At 42.2% G+C, this 21,264-nt stretch overlaps 2 protein-coding genes across 3 annotated transcripts in view; both read right to left on the minus strand.

Moving 5' to 3' along the window:
* Window positions 1-14,762, minus strand: part of col11a1a (collagen, type XI, alpha 1a) — a 71,127-nt gene extending 56,365 nt beyond the window's left edge. The window contains exons 1-5 of the mRNA XM_025054690.1: window positions 14,135-14,762; window positions 9,930-10,094; window positions 9,598-9,811; window positions 7,322-7,484; window positions 1,447-1,572 (exon numbers count right to left, since the gene is read on the minus strand). Coding sequence (XP_024910458.1) covers window positions 1,447-1,572; window positions 7,322-7,484; window positions 9,598-9,811; window positions 9,930-10,094; window positions 14,135-14,249 — 783 coding nt within the window. The 5' untranslated portion in view covers window positions 14,250-14,762. The remainder of the gene's footprint in view (window positions 1-1,446; window positions 1,573-7,321; window positions 7,485-9,597; window positions 9,812-9,929; window positions 10,095-14,134) is intronic.
* Window positions 1-21,264, minus strand: part of mkxa (mohawk homeobox a) — a 1,121,182-nt gene that overhangs the window by 477,543 nt on the left and 622,375 nt on the right. The window lies entirely within an intron of this gene.

Here is a 21,264-nt window from a genome sequence, read left to right on the forward strand (position 1 = left end):
ATGCTAATATGCAACGGAACGGACCGTTTGCTAAACACCTACGAGTTAGCAACGTGTCGGCAACGATGATGACGAACTGCACGCCATCATCACCTCACGGCGAATTCAAACCACGTGTGACTGAGCCAGACAGTGGTCTGAATATGGCGAACCAGCGAGCGAACACATGTTCGAACAAGACATGCGGGTCGCCTGCAAACAGCTGAACAGATGGGAAGTTTAAAAGCTCATAAAGCGGAGAAACACAACAGGGAGAAACCTCAGAGGCAAAATTACCAGCTGCGTTTCGAGGGGGGATATCGTAATGGAACTTTCTCACTGCAAGCATGTAAATTACACACCTTCGGGTCTCAAAAGGTTTCAGCCGAGATGAAAGGCGTCTGGCGTAAACAAAGTGCGGCGGAGAAGACGCGGCACGTTGTTTACATCCGGGTCATTACTCAATTTGAAACTGACCATTAGACGAGGAGTACTGTAACACCCAGATAGGGGACGCACGCAGTATTGGTTGACGCTACCTTTGCGGTAGCCCACTGGGATTGCCTGATGGGGGTTAAAGGTTAAACAGGAGCAGCCGTCCGATAGCCAATGAAAAATATGACTTACCGTGTGCCCGTAATACTTTTAACAATTGGGGGGGGGGGAAAAGTAATTGCCTTTGAATAACCTTTGAAAAAAAAGTAATTGCCTTTGAATAACCTTTGAATTAGCCTGCAGGGAGAGTGAATTCATAGGTTTCTAAGTCACACTAAAAGAAAAGTGAGTCAGATAGTTAGACTTATTAGGGTGGTGAAGTGGTATTTAGAAGGAAGGGATAAAGATAGATGGAATAAGTCATCCTTCTCAGGACTTTCTCCTTGTCTTGACTTCTGAGCATTCACATGATGCCACCTTCGCAGATCACTGCTCTGACATCAGTCCCGATCTAAACCTAGTGTAACCTTTTGGGTGACATGATTGCGGCCCGATCTAAACCTAGTGTAACCTTTTGTGTAAAATCTGTCGGTGAAGTGTAGAGTATATATTTTTTTTGTATGTATTACACATCATTTGATTTGAAATATCAATTAAAGAGTCTAACATTTACCAACATTTTTAGCCCGTAATAGGTATTATTCGTTTTTTTGGAAATACGTATAATTACACTGGTAGCAACGTTGAACGTTGGAAGTGGCTGACAGATTTCCCCAAAATATAAACCCCCCCCCAGATAACTCCTGAATCTTCAAGGCCCTCTAAAGTAAACACCGGAATTCCAACAAATGACTCCCTGAAATCCTTCATGTACATCAGTTCAAAACCTCCCCTAAAAAAAAACACCTTTGCTAAATTGGGATTTAAAGCAAGAACAGACACGCAAAAGCTTTACAATTCCAGCTATTCGCGGCGTTACGATTGATACGATCGACGCTAAAACCCCAACCGTACTCTCTTTAGACAACTGACCTCATACTCCGGCTCCTGGGCCTGCAGCGAATCCTTGTGCGGGGTGTCACAGTCGGGGCTGTAGTGTTCACAGTAGTCGTACGCAGCTTGGGGCTCAGCCACAACGAGAAGCTGCTGGATGTCACCCTGCAGGGGAAAAAAAAAAGATAAAGCAAACCCAACTTTGATTCATTGTCTCTGCGTACAAAATAAACGTCAACATTATACGAATCAGGGTCTTTGAGCTGTAATTGCTGGCAAATATATGGCTAAGAGAATAAGCGAAAAGGCAGTGATTAGTGTTAAAAGGAAACGTTTATACCACAAGCAGTCCCTAAAAAAAAACGCGACAGTGTTGCGCGGCTTGTACCGAAAGCCAATAAAACGGCAAGCTCGTAATCCAAGAGCCGATAAAACAAGATCGCTGGCAACAGACGAGACGAGGCTAAACAAACAAACGCGCTGCCACAAAGGCCGTGTCTCGTCTTGCTCGCACATGCCGGGCAAAGGCTGCGTTAATCCAAATCTCAAATTACAGAGTGACCTGCAGTTACGGAGTCTCGCTCGGTAAACCCACCCCTTTGTTGGATTAAACAGCAACACTGGGGAAAATTACTGTTATCTGTGCAGAGTTTTACCACAGGATATGGGAAAAAAATAAAAAAATTAACACGTGTCGCTACTGGGCACGAATCAAATTCATTCCTATTATGCAGCGATAAGACTGAATTACAGGCTTATGTTGCTTATCACAAATATAGAGTATTAAACATGTTGTGCAGACACAAAGAAGAACATAAAGAGTCTCGTGAGTAGACCTGGCTGAAAAAAAAAACCACAAAGGTTCTTGAGAAAAAAGGCTCCGTTTTTATATATGCATCATTATTAACATCATTGTGACCTTAAGAGACCAACAACCAATCAAACCAGGGATCGCTCGATCCGATACTCAGGATCGGAATCGGTTCGATATTGGTCAAAATTTCAAGGTCGGACATCGAAAAAAAAAACAAAAAAAAAAAGACTACAACCCTTCCCGCCGGTTTCTTCCTAGCAAGAAAGCAAATATACTGAAAAAAAATCTGGATTTCTTTTTTTTTTCTTTTTTTTTCGGAGCCTGTAATTGCTTGTTGTCTTTTGAGTATTCATACAAACTAATTAGACAGTTGAGGGACACTCCCGTGAGGTCGGTGAACAGGCATGTCTCTGGTTAAGGCGCACGGAGTTTCTTGCCGCCACAGGTGAAAATCCTACTTCAGTGATGTCACTGGGGGCACCATACATTGACTGGTAGTAAAACGAGAGGCGAAAATCCAGCAGGCTCCGACTTGTCGAGAGAATGCGCGTGTGTGTTTTTTCCTTCCTCTGAGGTTGTTTTAAAAAGATTTCCCTGAAGCGTCATATTGTGACTATCATACTCATCAATTGTAGCGTGCCTCTGTGTATATACCAATACGAATACCAAATACATGAAATTCAGTAATAGCACTGTGTTCAATTTTTTTCTTTCTCCATTGCACTGTATATTATTGCTCTTTCTAATGACAGCGCATTAAATAACAGAAGGCAGCAGGTCTCCGAAAAGCCCCTGTATGTTTGTATGTTTACGTAGGCACAACAGCTGCAAAGAAACACATTACGTCACGTATCACCCAGCGCCCGGCGATGAACGCTCGGAACCCTGCGTGGAGTTAGTTCTAATTAGTTCCCATCTGAGAGCCACAAGCGTCTGCACCCAGACGGTCTAAAGAGACGGGACTCCCAGCCCAGATTACATCAGACCGGTGGCAAAACACTTTACAGGAAAAAACGTGTCACCTGTACTTCAACTGTGCAGACATTACCTTTTAAGTCTGTGTCGGTGTGTGTGTAGCAAACAAGCATCATCTTTCGTTTGAAAAATTGAAGCCGAATGCATGTGTTTTGACATTACAAATCTCCGGCGATATTTTTTTTTCAGTCACGTGATCGCAGCTGTCAATCAAGATGCTCCAGGTCATATATTTTTAGTTTGGTTGTTGTTTAAGGTTATGTGTGGTGTTTTTAATCGTAAATTAAAAAAAGGCCACATCTGGGGTCGCGACCCCAAGGTTGAAAAACACTGGCCTAATGTACCAGATCTACATGGACCTGTTAAACCTTGCAAATTGTCATGAATTAAATGATCGTAAAGGTCCGCGTCTACCTGTTAGCGTGATTAACAAACGTCATTCCAAGTTCAATAAACGTTACCCTGGTATAAGTCGCACCAGTGCCCTCAGGCGGCTGTCAGTGTGAAATTAACGAACATGTACATTTTCGGTGCTACAGGAGTAGCAGATACCGGGCACACGAGCCTAGAGTGCCCTCTAGCGGCTGTCAGTGTGAAAATAACAAACGTGAAATCATAAATTTAAATATATAAGTCGCAAACTCAGCCAAAGGATGGAAAAAAAAGTGCGGAAAAAAATATGGTAAGCAAGACCATGGAGTGGCATTCTGGGTTATAGAAGCACCAGGGGTGAGACAGGCAGGGCATCTTGGATGGTCAAAGGCCTTTCGAAGTGGGAAACGCCTGGGTGGATGTACGCTGATGCTTATCTGCTAAATTAAAAACCTCTGGCAACCTAGCCCGACATGCTAGCTGGGCTTTTTTTTTTTCTTCTACTACAGCATACCACCACACTGCAGTGCACAGCCATGCAGAGCTGCAACTTTGTGTGTTTATGACTGTGATGTCAGGGGTCAAAGAGCTGAGAGAGGTTGAAAGAGAGAAGCTGGGTCAAGACCAACAGCTGAGGCTTGTTGAAATCTCCTCAGGGGTTACTGCCTTCTAAATCCATAGTGTAATTCTTCGTGGCGTTCGCAAAACGTAATAAGAGCAGAGATTACAATGCATGCTAACAAATCTCTCTCCTAAATCTGCATGAAACAACATACACGCTGCCAGTTTTTTTTGTTTTTTTTTGGGTCTTGTCTAAAATCTAACTGCATGGCATAATGACAGGGTGAGTGCAGGGCATCGCTGGCTTAATCAAAACACAGCTATTCATCACCATGGGTCCTTTGACATACCTTCCCCCCAGGGAGTATACCTTTAGTCCAACCATGGCTGACTGTAATTAGACAGCCAAACACAACAATTAGCCACTCCCCCAGTGTCTGTACATGACGGTGGTCCGGCACAGAAAGGGATTTGAACCTTGCACTGTTAAAGAATAGATTTGGATTGTAAGAAAATCCAAAAAGTGAAAGATATATTCAGACACAAAAAGCTAACATAGCATGTTAGCAACAAATAACTGAAAATACTTATACTTAAATCTTCCTTGAAATATAGTTTCCTGGGGGGGTTTTTTGCTTTTAAAAAATGAAGCTGAAGTCTGTAAACAGCAGCTTACAACCAAAACTATATTTCAAAATGTATTTTACAGGAGGAAAAAAAATGACCCAGAGGACGACCTCAGCACCACCAGGACCCTCAGCTGGGTCTACCTGAGCTCTGGTGACTTTTCACAAGCCATCAAAAGATGGATAAATGTGTGTGTGTGTGTGTGTGTGTGTAGTCGACAGGTAAAGTCAGCCAGGCATGAATAGACAGTCTCATGACTTTACACAGTGGGGAGGCCTCAGGATGGGGAGGGCTCAGGGAAAATATGCAGGGAGGGGAGGAGATGAGGAAATGAGGAAGGTCTGACAGGGCAATGAAAGACTCCCATTCATCCAAACCAGATCCTTTTGCGGTGATGGTGCGCCTCAGACCTGAAGCAGGTACGGCATGAATAGACTTTTATGAAAAATGCCAAGTCAACGAGTGGGACGAAAAATAATTTAGCTTCTAAAAAAAAAAAAAAAAAAAAAAAAAAAAAAAACCCAAAACACCATTTAATTAGTACTGAATTCCTTACGAATCTTGGCTTAGAAATAGAAAATACCATTTCGCCAAAATAGAGTTCCCTAGCATCATTATAAAAGCCTTTTACTTTAGACTCCTCTATTTTAACTAAACAAATCAACAAATATAGCAACAAGGTCCCCTTCACTTAAACAAACTAGAACGCACACAGCCGAGGTATTTCCTTCCCCCCCGTGTATCCCAGCATGCAACGGTCCCTATGGATCTCTGAAGGGGGCACAGACAGAGAACAGACGGGAGACATGTTCCCAAAAAACCACACAGAGAAGACCCTGTTAGCCGACTTATAGCTATTTGCAGTCATTTGAATTGTGATTGAACACACAGTTTCATACACGGACGTCCTCGTCTCCACCAGCGGCGAACTCCTAAACCGAACGACTCCAAATTAGCGTGAAGAGAGAGAGAGACAAAGTCTGAGACAAATATGCAGGAAATCAACATCATGTGTGGACTAGCAAAAAAAAAATTAACGTTAACGTTAATGTGCAGGATGCTTTGTTGCCATAGATTTGACAAAGCATGCCAAGAAACACAAGTAGTTCTTCGAGACAAGAGCAGCAGCGTCAGTCGGCCAAACATGTCGACACGTTGAAACCATCAATGTGCAGAACGCGAGTCACCTCTCCGTGACCTTTACCTCTGATTATCAACCGCATCCTGAGCCAATGCTAGCATGTACCGTATTTTCCGGACCAGAAGTCGCACTTTCTACATCCTTTGACTGGGTTTGCGACTTATACTCAGGTGCGACTTATATATTTAAAATTTCACGTTTTGTTATTTTTTTTAACAATGGCAGGCACCAGAGGGCACTGGTGCGACTTATACTCCGCAGCGACTTATATATGGTTTTTTTCTTCTTCTTTATGAATTTTTTTGGCTGGTGCGACTTATAGTACGAAGATATGTTACCTCTAAACAGAAGCACCGCTAGCTCAAACGTCTGACGATCACAAACCCACCCTGTAAAAACGTAGCTGTTGAGGCTCGTAGGTCTGTTAGTATTTGCAGATTTTATAGAGACGATGGACTGTGTCCTTAGCACGCAGACAACCTAGTGTAAAGTAATTGTCCAATGGCAACTCTCCTTTATCGGTTTTCCATACAAAGATGTCCGACAGACTGAGTTTGTAACAGAAAAGATACGACACCTCACAGCATTAAGTATTGCTCGTGGGCTCCACGATAATTATTCTCGTGTCTTAACTTTGTTTGGACCGAACAAATGTAATACAAAACAGTCCGTCTATCCTCAACAGATGTCATGATGTGTGATATCATGAACACAAAATACTACAGGCCGGTGTCCAACGTGGGACACACACACACATGCGCGCACGCAGTACATGTGTTTGATGTATGTATGTATGAAAATCAAAGCAACTCCAGAGCACCAGATCCTCCCTGGTTTCTATTATATCGACATTCCTGTAGGCAGCATCAAAGGATGTGAACGCTGCCTTTACGGTACTTAAAGTTTAATCCAACAAGTGAAAGAATTTGGAGTAGAATTATGCAGTGACTACAACGTGGTCACTTTAAAGCTAAAGGGACTCAAACCCAAAACACGGAGCTGAGGGACACGGCTGCGGACATCTGTGTTCGATGTTCAGTATAAACGCTGGTTCTGTTTGAGATATATACAAACAGACAGTACAAACAGCTAGCCCAGCTGTATTGAAGTTAAAAAAAAAAAGTTAAGTTGAGCGTTTGGGCTTAGGTTTTGTATCGGACGAAAACCTATAGTTTATAGTTTTCAATCAAACCTTTTTTTTAATGCTTTATTTTGTCATTAAAAAAAAGCTATTAAAATAAAAATAAATATTTCACAGGCCAGATTAGGGTGATTCGTGGCCTAAAGTGGCCCCCGAGCCATGAGTTTAGAACCAGCGCTGTAAAAAACATAACGTAGGTCATTACAGAGCTAGAATGTGTCTCTGTTTTTTCAAACAGACATGACGAAAAGAGACAAAGCAATAGGGTCCACTTCAAGTTTACCTGGAAAACCTCGCCGTCAACAACCCTGCGGCCAAAGACGGTGATTCCGTTGGTTTCGATAGAACCTGAGTCACTCCTGAGGAGAGGCTTGGTGATCTTCTTTTTACAGTCAACGATAATAGTGACCATCTTCTTCTCTACGCTGATGGCCACGCGGTGCCACCTGGACAGGGACAGGAAAAAAAAATAGAAAAACAATTACGGGTTTATTACACGTTGTGAGTTTCAAATATAACATTTATAACAGAAAGTGGCTTTAAAAACAGCTATCACAAATGTAAAGGGGTTAACAGTGACCACACGTGAGTGCGACACCTCCTTCGCCTTGCCACTGCACTTGAGGTAGTACGCCTGCATACCAGGCAGCAGTGCGCCGCATTCTTGCCCCTACACGCTGGCCCTGTTTAACATGGGATTACACTCATTAAACTCTAAACTTAATCCTCCTGGGTTACTCGGCATGACAGACACGGTGAACATTGTGGAAAGTGTGTCTCAGGGTCCAGGAAAGCCTAACGTGCCAAAGCGGGAGGAGATGCGGGGTCAATACTGTTACATTGCCAATAGATCTGGAAGAATATTGCACATTTGATATATATACATATATATATAAAGTATATGTATTGTGTTTTCCCAGCACATATTGATAAAGACAGTCCAGGTGAGGTGGTAAAAATTAGACGACAACGAAGACGCATCCCATGAAGTTTGAGCGTAAAGTTTGCAGTAATTTACTTCTAATTTTTTTTTTTTTTTTTTTTAAGTAACGTAAATCTATAATATTTTACGAGACAGAAAGTGGCTCTGGTGCAACTCAAAGCACGTTGAGCCACAGCTGCACAGGTAAAACAGTGGATAAGGGTTAGGATTAGCAGATTAAGCTAAGTTAACCCTTGCTTGAAGGACATTGCTAAAAGCACAGACAGGTGAATTTTTTTTTTTTTTTTTTTTTTCAAACTGGCAGGTTATGTGTTGAAATCGCTGTTCAATTTAACGTTTCACGCTCCGGCACTTGGAGGGTGTACGGCTAATGGAAGAACTGAGCTCTGCGCCATACGGTACATTGCTGACCGACCATATATACATACGTACATCGTAGCGCGTAACCACTTCTCTTAGACGTGCATTTTATATATACGTAGCACGTAACCACTTCTCTTAGACGTGCATTTCTTACACTTACACTTCAATGTATTATCTTAATATTTTTACTATCAGCTCAGACACTTTGGGGGCTTTGTTGCTTTAGTCCAGAGGTTTCCAAAATGGGCTGCAATCCTACCTTCTCTCCTATTTAGTGCATATATTTGGTTACACTGTCAACAAGAAGACTTCCACACCCTGGTAATTACAGTAAAATACTAACTGAGCTCGAGCTTGGAGCAAGAACTCCAGCGAGTGTAATAAGCTTTTCTGTTGAAAGGTTAGCTAAAAGGGAAGTTTCGGGCGGCCCTTTCCTTCTCCTCGCTTGCCCCCTCTCTAAAATAACAGAGGCAGTGAGTTCATGGATTAGGTCAGGTTGCCCATAGCAGTTCCTGCTGTGCACCAACAATTCAGTGTCTCCCAGTCTCTGACCTGTCTCTGTGTGCACAGACCCCTAAGCTAATGGAAAAATCCGGTGATAAGCACCTGCGGTGTAGCGGTGGTAAGGTCCAAAACAGTCGAAATTGACGTTAAAATCCCTTCGACAAATTTAATAAGAGAAGAAGAAAGATGTAGTTACAGTTTAGAACCATTTAAGAGCAGCAGTTTTTGAGTCAGTATCCAAACTACTTCAACTAGAGCTTACAAAATGCAGTTATCGAGATCAGTGGTTCTCAACTGTTGGGACCGCCATCGTTCGTAATGACCTGCCGTGATCCAATCAAGGAGATTTTTCAGCTTCTCAGATTTACTGAATGGAAAACTGACGCAGTTTGGACCTACCCTTTCACATGCTGACTTTTGAAAACCCACTTTTGGATCGTGACCCACCGGTTGAAAGTCACAGATCTGGATGACCTGATCACAGGAATGTTTTTCCAGCTGCTGCATTTGGGTGTCTAAATCAGGTGTGTCAAACATACGGCCAGCGGACCAAAACCAGGCCCGCTAGGGGGCTCAATCTGGCCCGCTTGATGAATTTTGAAACGTCACAAAAACTTCATGTTGGTGAAGTTTTTTCAAATGATATTTCATGAAATATGAATATTTTCTAATATACTTTTACTAATAACAATAAGAAACCCGGGGTCTAAATACCAGATTTGACATGTATATGATCTGACATACAGTACCTTCCATCAGCCAGGTTGAGGTTATTGAACAGAGGGTAGTCCTCTGGGTCAGGTTTGCCAGTCTGATCCTCATAGAGGAAGACGGGCGAGCGTCCCAGTTCGACACCTAGCTGCTGCACCCCTTGGCCGTTATATATGGACAGCAAAAAAGACTGTAGGCCAGCCTTGGGACGCACTGTGGTCAGGATGGAGAAGTCCTCGGGGAAAACATTTTCTGCAAAAAAAAAAACAAACAAACAAGTGATGTAGGATGAAAAAGACTGAAACAATTTCACTTCCTGTAATGTTAGGGGTCACATACCAGGTTAAAAACCAAGAGTTTTTCGACTTACCAGGGAATAAATGGCTGGTGGGGACACTAAGCTGGGCCTGCTGGGAAATTCTGTATGCTGAGTCAGGCTGTGAAGCTCTTCGGTTTGTGCAAAATCCTGATGTTTTTGTTACTCCTTCGGGGAGATTTTGAAATGGTAATACTTTCAGGATGTCCACTGGTTCTGCTGAAAAAATAAAAAAATCAGATAAGTAACTTTGCCGACATTTCAGGGGCTCTTTGCTGAGATAACCACGACACGTGACAACATCAAACATGACTTACGTGGCAGGATACTTGGTGTACGTCACATAAAATCAACATTTTTCCACACGAGGAAATTAGAATTTGTCTCAAGTAAGTTCTTATATTTGTATTTTGTATTTTGTACTAACTCATACGTGTCTTGTGGGATGCAATCGTTGTACTCCATGTGAAAGTACTGGCCTTCAAAGGCAAAAGTATGGCCCGCTCTAGCGGATGAAACGTTTCGCCTTCCTTTGAGTTATGCACTTAAAGCAGCAAATCTTGTACTACAAGGTGAATCAACACATGGGGCAGGGCGTAACAGCTGCACTAACAGAGACTCCGTAGGGACCTCTATATATGAATACTTAAATTGATGTATGTATTTGGGTTGTATTTGGGTTTTTAGTAAGGATGGCTCCATACAACTGTTTCGTGTCCGATATCGATACTGCAACTTGCAGTATCTGCCAATACCGATATCAAAACAATGCCTTCTTTTCTTGTCCAGCATGCCGTGGGTAGCTGTTGCTGAGGCGATAGTGTAACTTTGCCGCGCTAAATTGTTGACCAATATCAGACCGATACCGATACTTAGTATCGGATCGAACTATCCCTAGTTTTTTTCAATCGCTCCTTTCTTTCAGAATCTGACGTTAGAAGTCCAGGCATTGTAAGATCACATTTGTGTCAGGTGCAGGCTAAAATCACCGTTTCCATTAAAACACCTCAACTTTTACTAGGAGTGCCATGAAATAAATCTGACAATTGATCACATTTTGACATTGTCAAGTGTTAATCATAGCCGTGTCAGTGAAAGGAAAACATTGTGCTTGTGTTTCACTGTTCCACTGAGTGAAGCATTTGGTTTGGGGACCAAGTCTCTGTTCCAACACGAATCTATGCGGCTGGAGTATGAACTTGCTCGAAGCATGCGTTCGTTCTGAGGTTGACGGAGATCACCGGTGTCGTAAATGCTGCTTTACTCCGACATACACCGCTCCAGTCATGTTCGGAGTCCAGAAGAACTACTGCTCCTCGTGTAAAATTAGAAAAATAATTCACTGCGTGTCTTTCAAACACAAACCTCCGTCCCTTCTCGACACTCTCTCTCTAGAGCGAGGGGGGGCGGGGGGGGGGGGGGTGGAAAGTAAATAATATAAAGCAAAGTGTTGTTCCTTTGGAATGTGACAAGTCAACATGGCCTTTTTGGAGCTCGCAAGGATGAACCACCTACTTATTTTGGAAAGTGAACTGAGGAGCTCATTGTGACCTCCTGCAGCGTCGCTTTAAGTGCAAACTCCCAGCTCCGGGACTCATAGGTTCCAGATGTTGGCAGTTTGGCCAGACAATGACCCTTGCACTGAGGTGCTGAGAAAACGTAAATACTGGACAATCCATTAGGGTGGTCAAATGAGTGTGTGCAGGGGTTGGTTTTTTTTTTGTTATTGGTTTGTTTGTTTCAAAAAGTGCATGTGATGAGCTGGTGTGAATTTGCCCTCAGGGCTGTGCAAACATGCGACATCTAGTGGCTTCTGGAACAACGTAGAAACTTGGACCTTGGTTCATTTTTTAAAATATACCTTGCAAGAAAAGGAGGAGCTGTACATGTCATTACAGAGATACATATACGATATCAATTTTATATCCGTCATGTACGGAGTTGAAAATCACTTTAGGAGTTCCCCGTAACATCATTATTTAAGTCACATTTTCTAATCAAACCCTGCAGCACATTTCCAAGAACCACTGACAACCTTGTAAAGTGTCTCTATGTCAGTGCTAAAAGGTACAACTGTCTTGTTTAATGGAGATGGACCTTTTTCACCTGCAGCACCCTGAGACTCTAAGAATATCTTCAGCCAGAATGTCTCCTGTTTCTATATATATATATATACGCATTTCTATGTGTGTGTGCATGTGTGTGTTTACCCCCCCCCCCAGTCTTACCCACACAGTTTCCTTTCTCTCCTTTTAAGTTCCACCACACTGCTGCTTAAAACAAGAAGGCTTTATACTACTGTCATTCCTAAAAAAAAACCTAATCTTTTTATACACCCAGGCATGTTTTTCAAAGCTTCCTTTACCTTCTCACCTAACCTCTTTAACTATCGCACATGGCTATGTTATACTTTTTCAATATTTCCTTAAAGCACAAAAAGGAAATTGAAGAAAGACACCTTTAAATTTAAGATGAAGTTATTGCAAAACTGGCTTTTTTTTCTTCTGCTGGATTCCCAAAAAATTGCGAATGACAAAAAGTATGGGAAACTTTCTGGGGGACAAAGGTCCGGCAAAAAGGATTTGGTTAGATGATGTTCCTTTTGGATCACATTCAGTAGAGGACTCTAAAAATGCTAGCTTTGTCTGCTGGAATGCACATCTGAGGCTGCACCCGGGGGGGTCCGTGGGGGGGGCTGAGAAAACGTGTCTGTACACTGCTAGATGGAGAGGGCACCCTGCGGAAAGAGCTTTGACTGCCATAAAGAGCTCAAGAAAAACTAACACGGTGGAACACGGAGCCTGCAGCACAATAGTTGTGATTAGAAAATAGAGGCAGTGAGTGAAAGGAAAAAGCTGTTGTTGTTGTTTTCCATCTTGGTTACACGTGTAGTCTGTTGTCTTCCGGGGACATTGTGTATCAGCAATATCATTTTTAATGTTTTTGGAAAAATAACTCATCAGATAAAATTATGATAATTATCTACTGTTATTTCCTTGTATTCCACCGGCGCGTCGCAAAACACATTTCTGCGAAAAACATGACCACGTCCAGCGGCTTGACTCGGGTTTTTTCGAATCTAAACTTCTGCAATTTGTGGAGGTTTGGTTACCTGAACACCTCAATAACCTGCTTAAATAAAGAGCCTTGTCCATAACGCGAGATGTAAGTCCTGCGTAATCTGGTGACACGGTGACATGGTGACCATTATGGCTGCAGGCTAGGCCTGCGCGTAGGGGCCGTTCTTTGAAGGCTCTGAAATCATAGGGAAGTGCGACAAGGACCATCATCAAATAACTGCTCAGTACTTAGGCAGGAAGCATTCCCACCGCTCAGACAGCACGGCACTGTCCTGCGTTTCACCAAACAAGTGCAAAGCCGAGGGGAAGAGCTGGGCACCGGTGGGGGTGGGGGGAAGGGGGGGGGACTGGAAGAGGTGAGCGGGGCAGATTTTGGGCTTCAGTGTGGACCAGGGCACTGTGGTAATAGGGTGAACGCGCCTGGCCACTTGGACCCCTGTCATAAAGGGAGGTCTTTGCTGTCTGAACAGACAACACTCTTTATCTATCTATCTGTCTATCTATATCTTCATCTGTCTACATCTCTATCTGTCTTAGTTTTTTTTTAAAGGAAGGGAAAACAACGTTTAACCCTTAGGTTTCCATTGCAACCCAACATTTTTACCATCCAGAAAATTTTTTGGGGGGGTCCAAAGAAATGTCAACTGCCACCTGACTGTGAAAGTCCACCCCGTCCAAAGTGTCCACATCCACCCCGCGGACCACAGTTTAGACAAGAAAGTTTTTCTCTGCATTTTAAAGGCGGTAAACTTAGCTTTAATGTCCCGCTTCCTGTGGCTCACAATGAGTTTAATTACAAGTGTTTCATGTCCCGGAGGTTAGCATTCCAGTCGAGCGCTAATGTGCGCAAAAAAAGGGGGCAAATTACTGTAAATTGAGTGTAAATACAGTGTTTAAAAACTTAAATCGTTATCTCCTAAATTCTCGAACAAGTTTCCTCTGCTGAACTGCGTTTTAATTACTACGGCGAACCGAGTTTTACTTTGTCCCCAAACTTCCACTTTGTCGTTTTATTAGTGTTTATACATAGGACGTGATGGTGCTGCGTTCAGGTAAATCAGTCTCCATCATCATCCACCGACTTTACTCGCCAAACGCCGCTCCGTCCCCCTCTTTTTTTCCTAGAGCTGAAAACTTTTTTTTTGTTCTTTAGACAAGTTTTATCCCTCACACTCTTACCTGCTTTGACGTGAGCAGCCTGCAGAACCAGGGTTAAAGTGATGAATGCCGTTACAGTGGAATCCATTAGCCACCTTTTCGTTTTCCACCTTGTGGACCACCTTTGCATCTCCATGGCCCACAAGTGAATAAAACCTCTGGGCGACTTCAGGTGATTTTCAATTCCGTCCCGTCCACAATCCCAAATTATGATGGAAACAGTCCTAGAAAAAAGCCATATGTGTAGAGTTTCAGCCTCTTCTCTCAGTTACGAGGCCCCCGATCCTCCTTTCCCAGTGCCCAGCCTTCACAGTGAAGGGAGTCGGGCTTTTACCAAAACGCGCAGAACGCAGTCTCTACCCTTGGTGCGTCCGCCGACAGGAGGGCTGGGCCAGCTCCACAAACCAGAGCCACGATTACAAAGGATTGACAGGGTAACCAGCCCCTGATTAGCAAATCACGGGGCTGGAAATCCTCCTTTGGGTCCACCCATTAGCTCCCCCACGCTAGCGTGCGTGCAGGTCTGTCCGGGCTGAGACCCGGGAAAAAGAAGTTTATCCAAATACGTTTACAGGAATGTGAAGGTTTTAAGTATTTTTGGCACAAGAGAGGACAAAAATGTTTATATATACATATTTTTAGAGTCAACATCTATCAATATGAAATTATGAAAGACGCTGTGATTAAAATTAAAATAAATTTCACCCCCCCCTCCCCAAAAAAAAATCGGTGTAATACACACGACAGTTTCTATTACACTATCAGAACACACACATGGATTCTTTGGGTGAGTTACAGTATTACAGGTGTATGGAGGACTGACTCTTCATCTGATGGGCCGCACCCCACTTGATGTACGATAAAAAAAATCAGATTATTTTTAATTTTATTAGCTTCATTACTTTCTTTTTAGCCATTTTTTTTAGCCAACCGCACCACATGTAAACTGCCACAATTGTTTGATTCTCAAGTTTCCGACGGTACCTGAATGCATTTTGTGCAACAGCTGCAACAAATGTAATAACTATTGATTAGTGAGTAAAGGCAAAAAAATACTCTCTTAGAGTTGAGATTTTTTTTTTTTTTACATATTTTTCATCATTATTAGCAGGTTTTTGCACACTTACAGTAAAAACCAATGCATCGTTAGTCAATTGAAGCATAGCATAGCATTATTTTCCCATCAGGAATAAATACTTTTATGCCATAAGTTAGAATTTTTATAGGCTGATTGCTCAGAGATATAACTCAACATTAAAGTCCGCAAATCTTTCAGTGTGTCTCCTAAATATTTTCCCACCATTATTGCCAACACGTGCCTGTAATTGTTATCAGCTGTGAATATTAAAACCAAAGTGTTGGTGTCTGAACGAGGGAGATGGCTCTATAACAAACTACCGCTGCCAAACATGACATGAATAACATCTTTGGGATGGAGCAGACTCTTAGAAAAAAAAATTCTAACTTTTAAAGACTCTATAATTGACTTCCTCCTTCATTTGATTAATTATTTGGTCATTGTATTTGTCCTTTTCAGCAGCAGCTTTGTAGGTGTAGGTGGATGACATTTGTCGAGCTTCATTTTAAAACCCAAACCTACTTGGCCCAGATTTAAAGATATAAATCTGACACTTGCACATTTGTCCATTCAATCCAACAGTTTCTCTGTTTTAAGTCCCTGTAAACCTGCCTGGGGTTTGTGAGTGAACAAATCTCCAGATTTGTACACTTCGCTTGAGAATGGTGAATAGAAAATAAAAAGGAAAGCCCTGTCAGACAACAAGCCACCTTATAATGTGTTACTTCAGAGACTCTTGACTCAAAGCTGTGCAAATAAACACTGGCAGCCACCATAGGTAAACAGGTTATTTTAAAAATGGAAGCAGACCTTCTAATATCCAAAGTTATTTCGTTATCTATATAGGTAGACCGTCATCAACCCTCATCGATTTCTATGCAGGTTTGTTTCCATGTAGCCCCAATACATTAGCATTTAACTGAAATATTCCATCAAACACGTTCAAAAACCCGGTTAGCATAATATTAGCATCAATTTTTCAGTTATGAACCAGAAATCGCAGCTGAAGGTAACATTACTGGTCATTTTTTGTCGCATATATCGAGGAGGTAAAGTGAGAAAAAGTTTTTTTTTTTTTTTTTTTTTTTTTTACTTAGAGTTAAGTTTAACCCGACATCGCATTTAAACACAAGCGCTCTTCACAGGCACACTCGAGCTAGCCACTAGCCAGTGTCTGTCAGTGTTTACTCATGGGAGAGAAGAATGAGCTCTTTCTTCACACTGACTCGAGTCATCTGTCCAATACAAGGAAGAAAGCCGTCCCTTCATCAACCTACATTTTTAGGCTCCCCTGGAAAAAAAAAGAAAATTCAGAAAAAAAAATAATTCTTGATAATCTTTCTGAAAGCTTTCTTCAGTTTGGAATATTCGGGGAATTCATTTGATTCAAACGTAGCATAATATTTACTTATGAGAACATGTATTTTGGACATTTAAAAGACACTTTCATTACTGGGGCTTGGCTCGGAAAAAATGACAACAGAAATGACATCTGACTTAATCCTGTCTCCATTTTGAGAAGGTTTATTCCGGGTAATAATGTGCATGTGCTAACATGGTTAGCTGTAGCTAGTTCCAGTTCAAATGACACATTCACTTGCTCTCCAGTAAGTTTTTTTTTTTTTTTTTTACTGGCTTCATTTATCCTTAATTGGAGACATTAAAATTTAGCTTTTCCTAATTAAATCTAAAATGAATTGCCTGCATGTCCATTGGAAAGCTTCTCTGAACATTTGTAAATTATCAATGTTGGCTGAAACCTGAAAAGTCTGCTCCGAATGTGCCAGAAGGGGAGAAAAAAAAAAGACAAACTCCAGTCACCACTGCCAGGTCCACAGGTGTTTATAATGGGAAGCAGTCCGTTGTTAGAGAGTATTAAAGAAAGGAAGCAGACGTTGGACCTAACATTTCTACATCTGTTTTATTTTTAGTCCAAAATCAAAAAAATGTTGCATGTTGAATTCTAAAAAAAAAAAAAAGCCATATTTTGTAAAACATAGCACGATAACTGTTATGTAATATTTCCATACCCACATTCACTGCCAGAGTGCTTCCCTGCAGTAATTTGCACAATTTATCACCGACTCCGCAGCGATGCTCTGAGCCAGTTACGACAGAGCTGAAGGTGAAGTTGTGTTTTCTGCACCACCTGGCAGGATGGGTCTCCTGGGATCCCTGAGGACAAAAATGCAGGGTAAGGATGGGTGCGTGACCTCGGTATGTCGGGATGTGGCTCTTTAAAAAAAAAAAAGAAAGTCCAGAGTAGTTTGAGAGCAATTTCTGGTCTGGTTTATTTACTGCTAATAAAGTCAGCCCATTTCCCAAACCCTATCTATGTAAACGCAGAGCTGTTGAAGAAGATCTTTTTTGTGTCTTTCTTCAATTGAAAAATAAAAAAAAAAAAAGAAATATGATTGATGCCACATGTACAAAATGTCAGGCAGTAACAAAGCCTCTGGTTTTGCCTTCTTTTTATATGGATCAGTGTCTTCCTTTTACCCGGTGAGTAAGTCATGGAACGGCCCGCAAAACATACCCACGAATGAATGGAGCGAGTCTCCTTTCATACTTCAAATGACAGGGTGTGTTGGCTACTGCAGACATGTGATGTGGTGGAGCTTGGATAAATCTCTGACGGATCAGCGGACTGTAGAAATGTTCTATTAGAGCTGGTTTATTTTTTTTGCCGCTGTGCATCGTTGCTCTGCTCCTAAATGACAGCCTGAGTTGGGCTACGTGTTTGAGTCCACGTCGTACACAGTTTCCAATCGCCGCTGAGTCATCTGCGAGAATGACATTATTTTAGTTTCCAAACTAGCACAAAGCGTCAAAGAGTTTATTGGTTCGTTTTTGTGCCTCCTTTCGTCGAGATGTTTTTGAGGCCATTTCAACAAAACTATTTACTATGTGCTAGGCTGGATACTTTAGTCCGGGGGTGTCAAACATACGGCCCGCGGGCCAAAACAGGCCCACTCGGGGGTTCGATGCGGCCCGCTTGATGAATGTAGAAAGTGAAAAAATGCACAAACACTGCATGTTAGTGATGGTTTGTCAAATATTTTATTCAATATATATATATTTTCTAATATATTTGTACTTGAAAACAATGCAAAAAAACATGGACTTTTTATTCTGATGTTCATAAGTAATTATGCTATTGTACTGGTGTGGCCCACTTGACTATCTGATCAGACTGTATATGACCACTGAATCAGTCAGTACTATGCTAATACAGTACACGGAGAACTGTGTTGTTGTCGTTCACTTCTATTATTTGCGAGCTGCTGGATTTAGCCTGCCAGAAAACTGTGTCAGCTGCTTTCGCTCACTTGCTGCTCGCTCACTCAAACGAAATGTTTTACTTCCTTCCTCGTCTGACCCCCCTCTTTGCCAAAGTGACAAATTACGACACTCTCTGTGCTCCTTTTGTCAGCCACCTAGTCTGGAAATACGTTGGTGGTCCCTTTACGTACACCGCCTGGTGGATGTGGAAGGTGAGAAGCTTCTATGGCGGGGGGGGGGGGGGGGGGGGGCAAAAATAAGGGCCCCGGGGGCAAAAAGGGCCGCGCGGGGGGTTTATTTCAATTCGGCCCGATGGATGAATTTTGAAAATAACAAAAATACATACAAAAAAAATGACCCACATTTTTGCAACCCACATAGGCAGCCGTTGAGTATGTCGGGGATTTGAACCCAGTCAGGGTCTTTGCAACCAACATAGGCAGCCATTGAGTATGTCGGGGATTTGAACCCAGTACCTTCTGTGTGTAACCATTAATGTTGATTGGACACCCAAATATTAAATTAGATTAAAAATTTCTCAATTGACAAGAACCACAGAAATATACGCATTTTTTTTAAAGTATGCAAAATAAGAACGTTACTAGAGCGACAGACTGGAACATACCAAACGTTTCTATTCAAGGATAACTCATTTGAAGGCATGACATGGTAGAGTTGGCTCCATTATAGATCAGCTGCTGTCGTTTGAGAAGCTGAAACATTTCTGCGTGCTTGTGCTTGTGCTGCACATGATTGGCAGCTTTTTAAATGGTATATAACATGATCCAACATTTTTTGTGATTTTCTTGAGCTGCTGAAAACGTACCTTGTCCTTTTTTTGTGATTTTCTGAGCTGCTGAAAACGTACCTTGTCCTTGAAATTTTGCCTTCGGAGAGGCAGACAATTGGGAGTCCCAGCGTTATGTCCAGGGCCGCAATATTCAACCCACTTCCCCCGTCAACCGATTTTTCGAAGACGTCATGCTGCTGAGGAGTACAGCTGCCCACGTTTGACCTTCCACCTCCTTAAGGAGCCCGGTGAAGGGGTCATCACACAGCTCAAGACGAGTCATGTATCCCTCACCTTCCGGCTAGAGCTGTCTGTTTTGTGCCTCTGTTTCCCCGTCAGGCTTAAACAAGTCCGCCTTCGCAACCTGTCCCTTTAAATCTTCTTTTCTGTGGAAAAAGCAAGTGAGAAGATTCAATCGGTTTATCCAACCTCAGCAAGTTGACATAAGATGTGAAATCAACAGTAAAATCTCGCACACCTTGCGCGGCTTGAACGAGAAGACCAGAAATCTTGAGTCGCATTTTTGTGTGTCGTTGTCGGTGGACTTAAGGAAACTAGAGGTTATTGGTTGAATGTCTGACCATAAATTGCTTGGGATGACCAATGAGCCTCAACTGCTGGCCCATGGAACAAATCCGGCCCGCCAAACTGTCCTATCCGGCCCGCGACTGGATTCTAAAATTGTGGTGATCGAAAGGAAATATCACATGGTCCCCAACAAAAAAGAAACAACAATCTGATTTATAAATAACTATCAGTAATTTTCGCTAAATATGACTGTATTTGATTTGAAAAATAAAAAAAAGTCGGTGCCCGGCCCCGAGGTTGTGACAAATATATTTGGCGACTCCATAGACTGTGGTGCCTTTTATCAAGCGGTTAATGTTGCATTGCATTAGAAATAATAATTTGAGGGCCACTGAGAGGTTAATCTACTGTCTAAAGATTGAGTTAAATTTTGAACCGCTGAGCTGAGTTAACTATCGTAACATAGTCCCGGTGTTGTCCTCTTCCTTATTAGTACTTCTGTACTTGTACTTGTGTAACTCAAACAATGTACCATCCGGAATATTCTACTGTCATTTTCATCTTCATTTTCGTCGACACGATGAGAGCACTTACAAAGTGCTTAATGCAGCCAAGTGAGGCTTAGCGTCGGGACGGCAGAGCTTTATTAAAGCACGGCTGGAAATGAGTCGACTCTCTCTGGGGTTTATTAGGCAAACAGAGCTAGAACTAAAGCAGTCCAGTGCGAGATTCCTGTAGTAAATCCTTTTTCCCCGAAGGTTATGACGAGAACACATTAGCATTGGTGTGAGCCTAGCTTAGTCTGGAAATGATTAACGGACGGGGATGGTCTCCGCGTGTCAGTTCTGTTGTTATTGACGACAATTTACGGTTTAAAGATGCATTTCGGCCCGTATGATGTCAGTGCAAAATAGCGTTTTTTCATAATATTATTCTGGTAGGAAGACTCCTTCCTTTGGATGTTAGATTAACATTAAAGCAGTTGGGATCACTGAGAGATTTTTATTATTACTATTTTATTTTATGGCGTGGGAAGTGCTGCGGAACTGTAACTTCACTTGGTCGTGCACGCCGACGACAACAGAGAATGCTCCGAAGGAGGAGACGAAAAATGACCGTTATTTGTTGCCTTACATGTAGGGCTCTCACGCTGAGTCCTCATCAAAAAGGCCGGACCATATGCCTACGTCCCCCGCGCGTCCAGTATTCTATAAGTAAACCCAACTTCAAAGGAGCTAAAAGCCTTGCCAGAAAACATTATTTGTTCAAAAGAAGAAAGAGTCTTTCATTAGTCCATGTGTAACTGTGCAAAATATTTTAAAAAAAAGCTTGTGCAAAAATAAAGAATTGGAGATTTCTGGAGATTGTCAACAGCTGGCGAGGATTTGAAATGTGTTCATGTAAGCTTTTAATCATGCAATTGGCCTAAATCCTATAAAGTATATTCTGCAGGTCCTACGAAGGGCTGAAGTG

Source organism: Cynoglossus semilaevis, chromosome 3, assembly GCF_000523025.1.
Source record: "Cynoglossus semilaevis isolate Cse_v1.0 chromosome 3, Cse_v1.0, whole genome shotgun sequence".
Taxonomy (NCBI): domain Eukaryota; kingdom Metazoa; phylum Chordata; class Actinopteri; order Pleuronectiformes; family Cynoglossidae; genus Cynoglossus; species Cynoglossus semilaevis.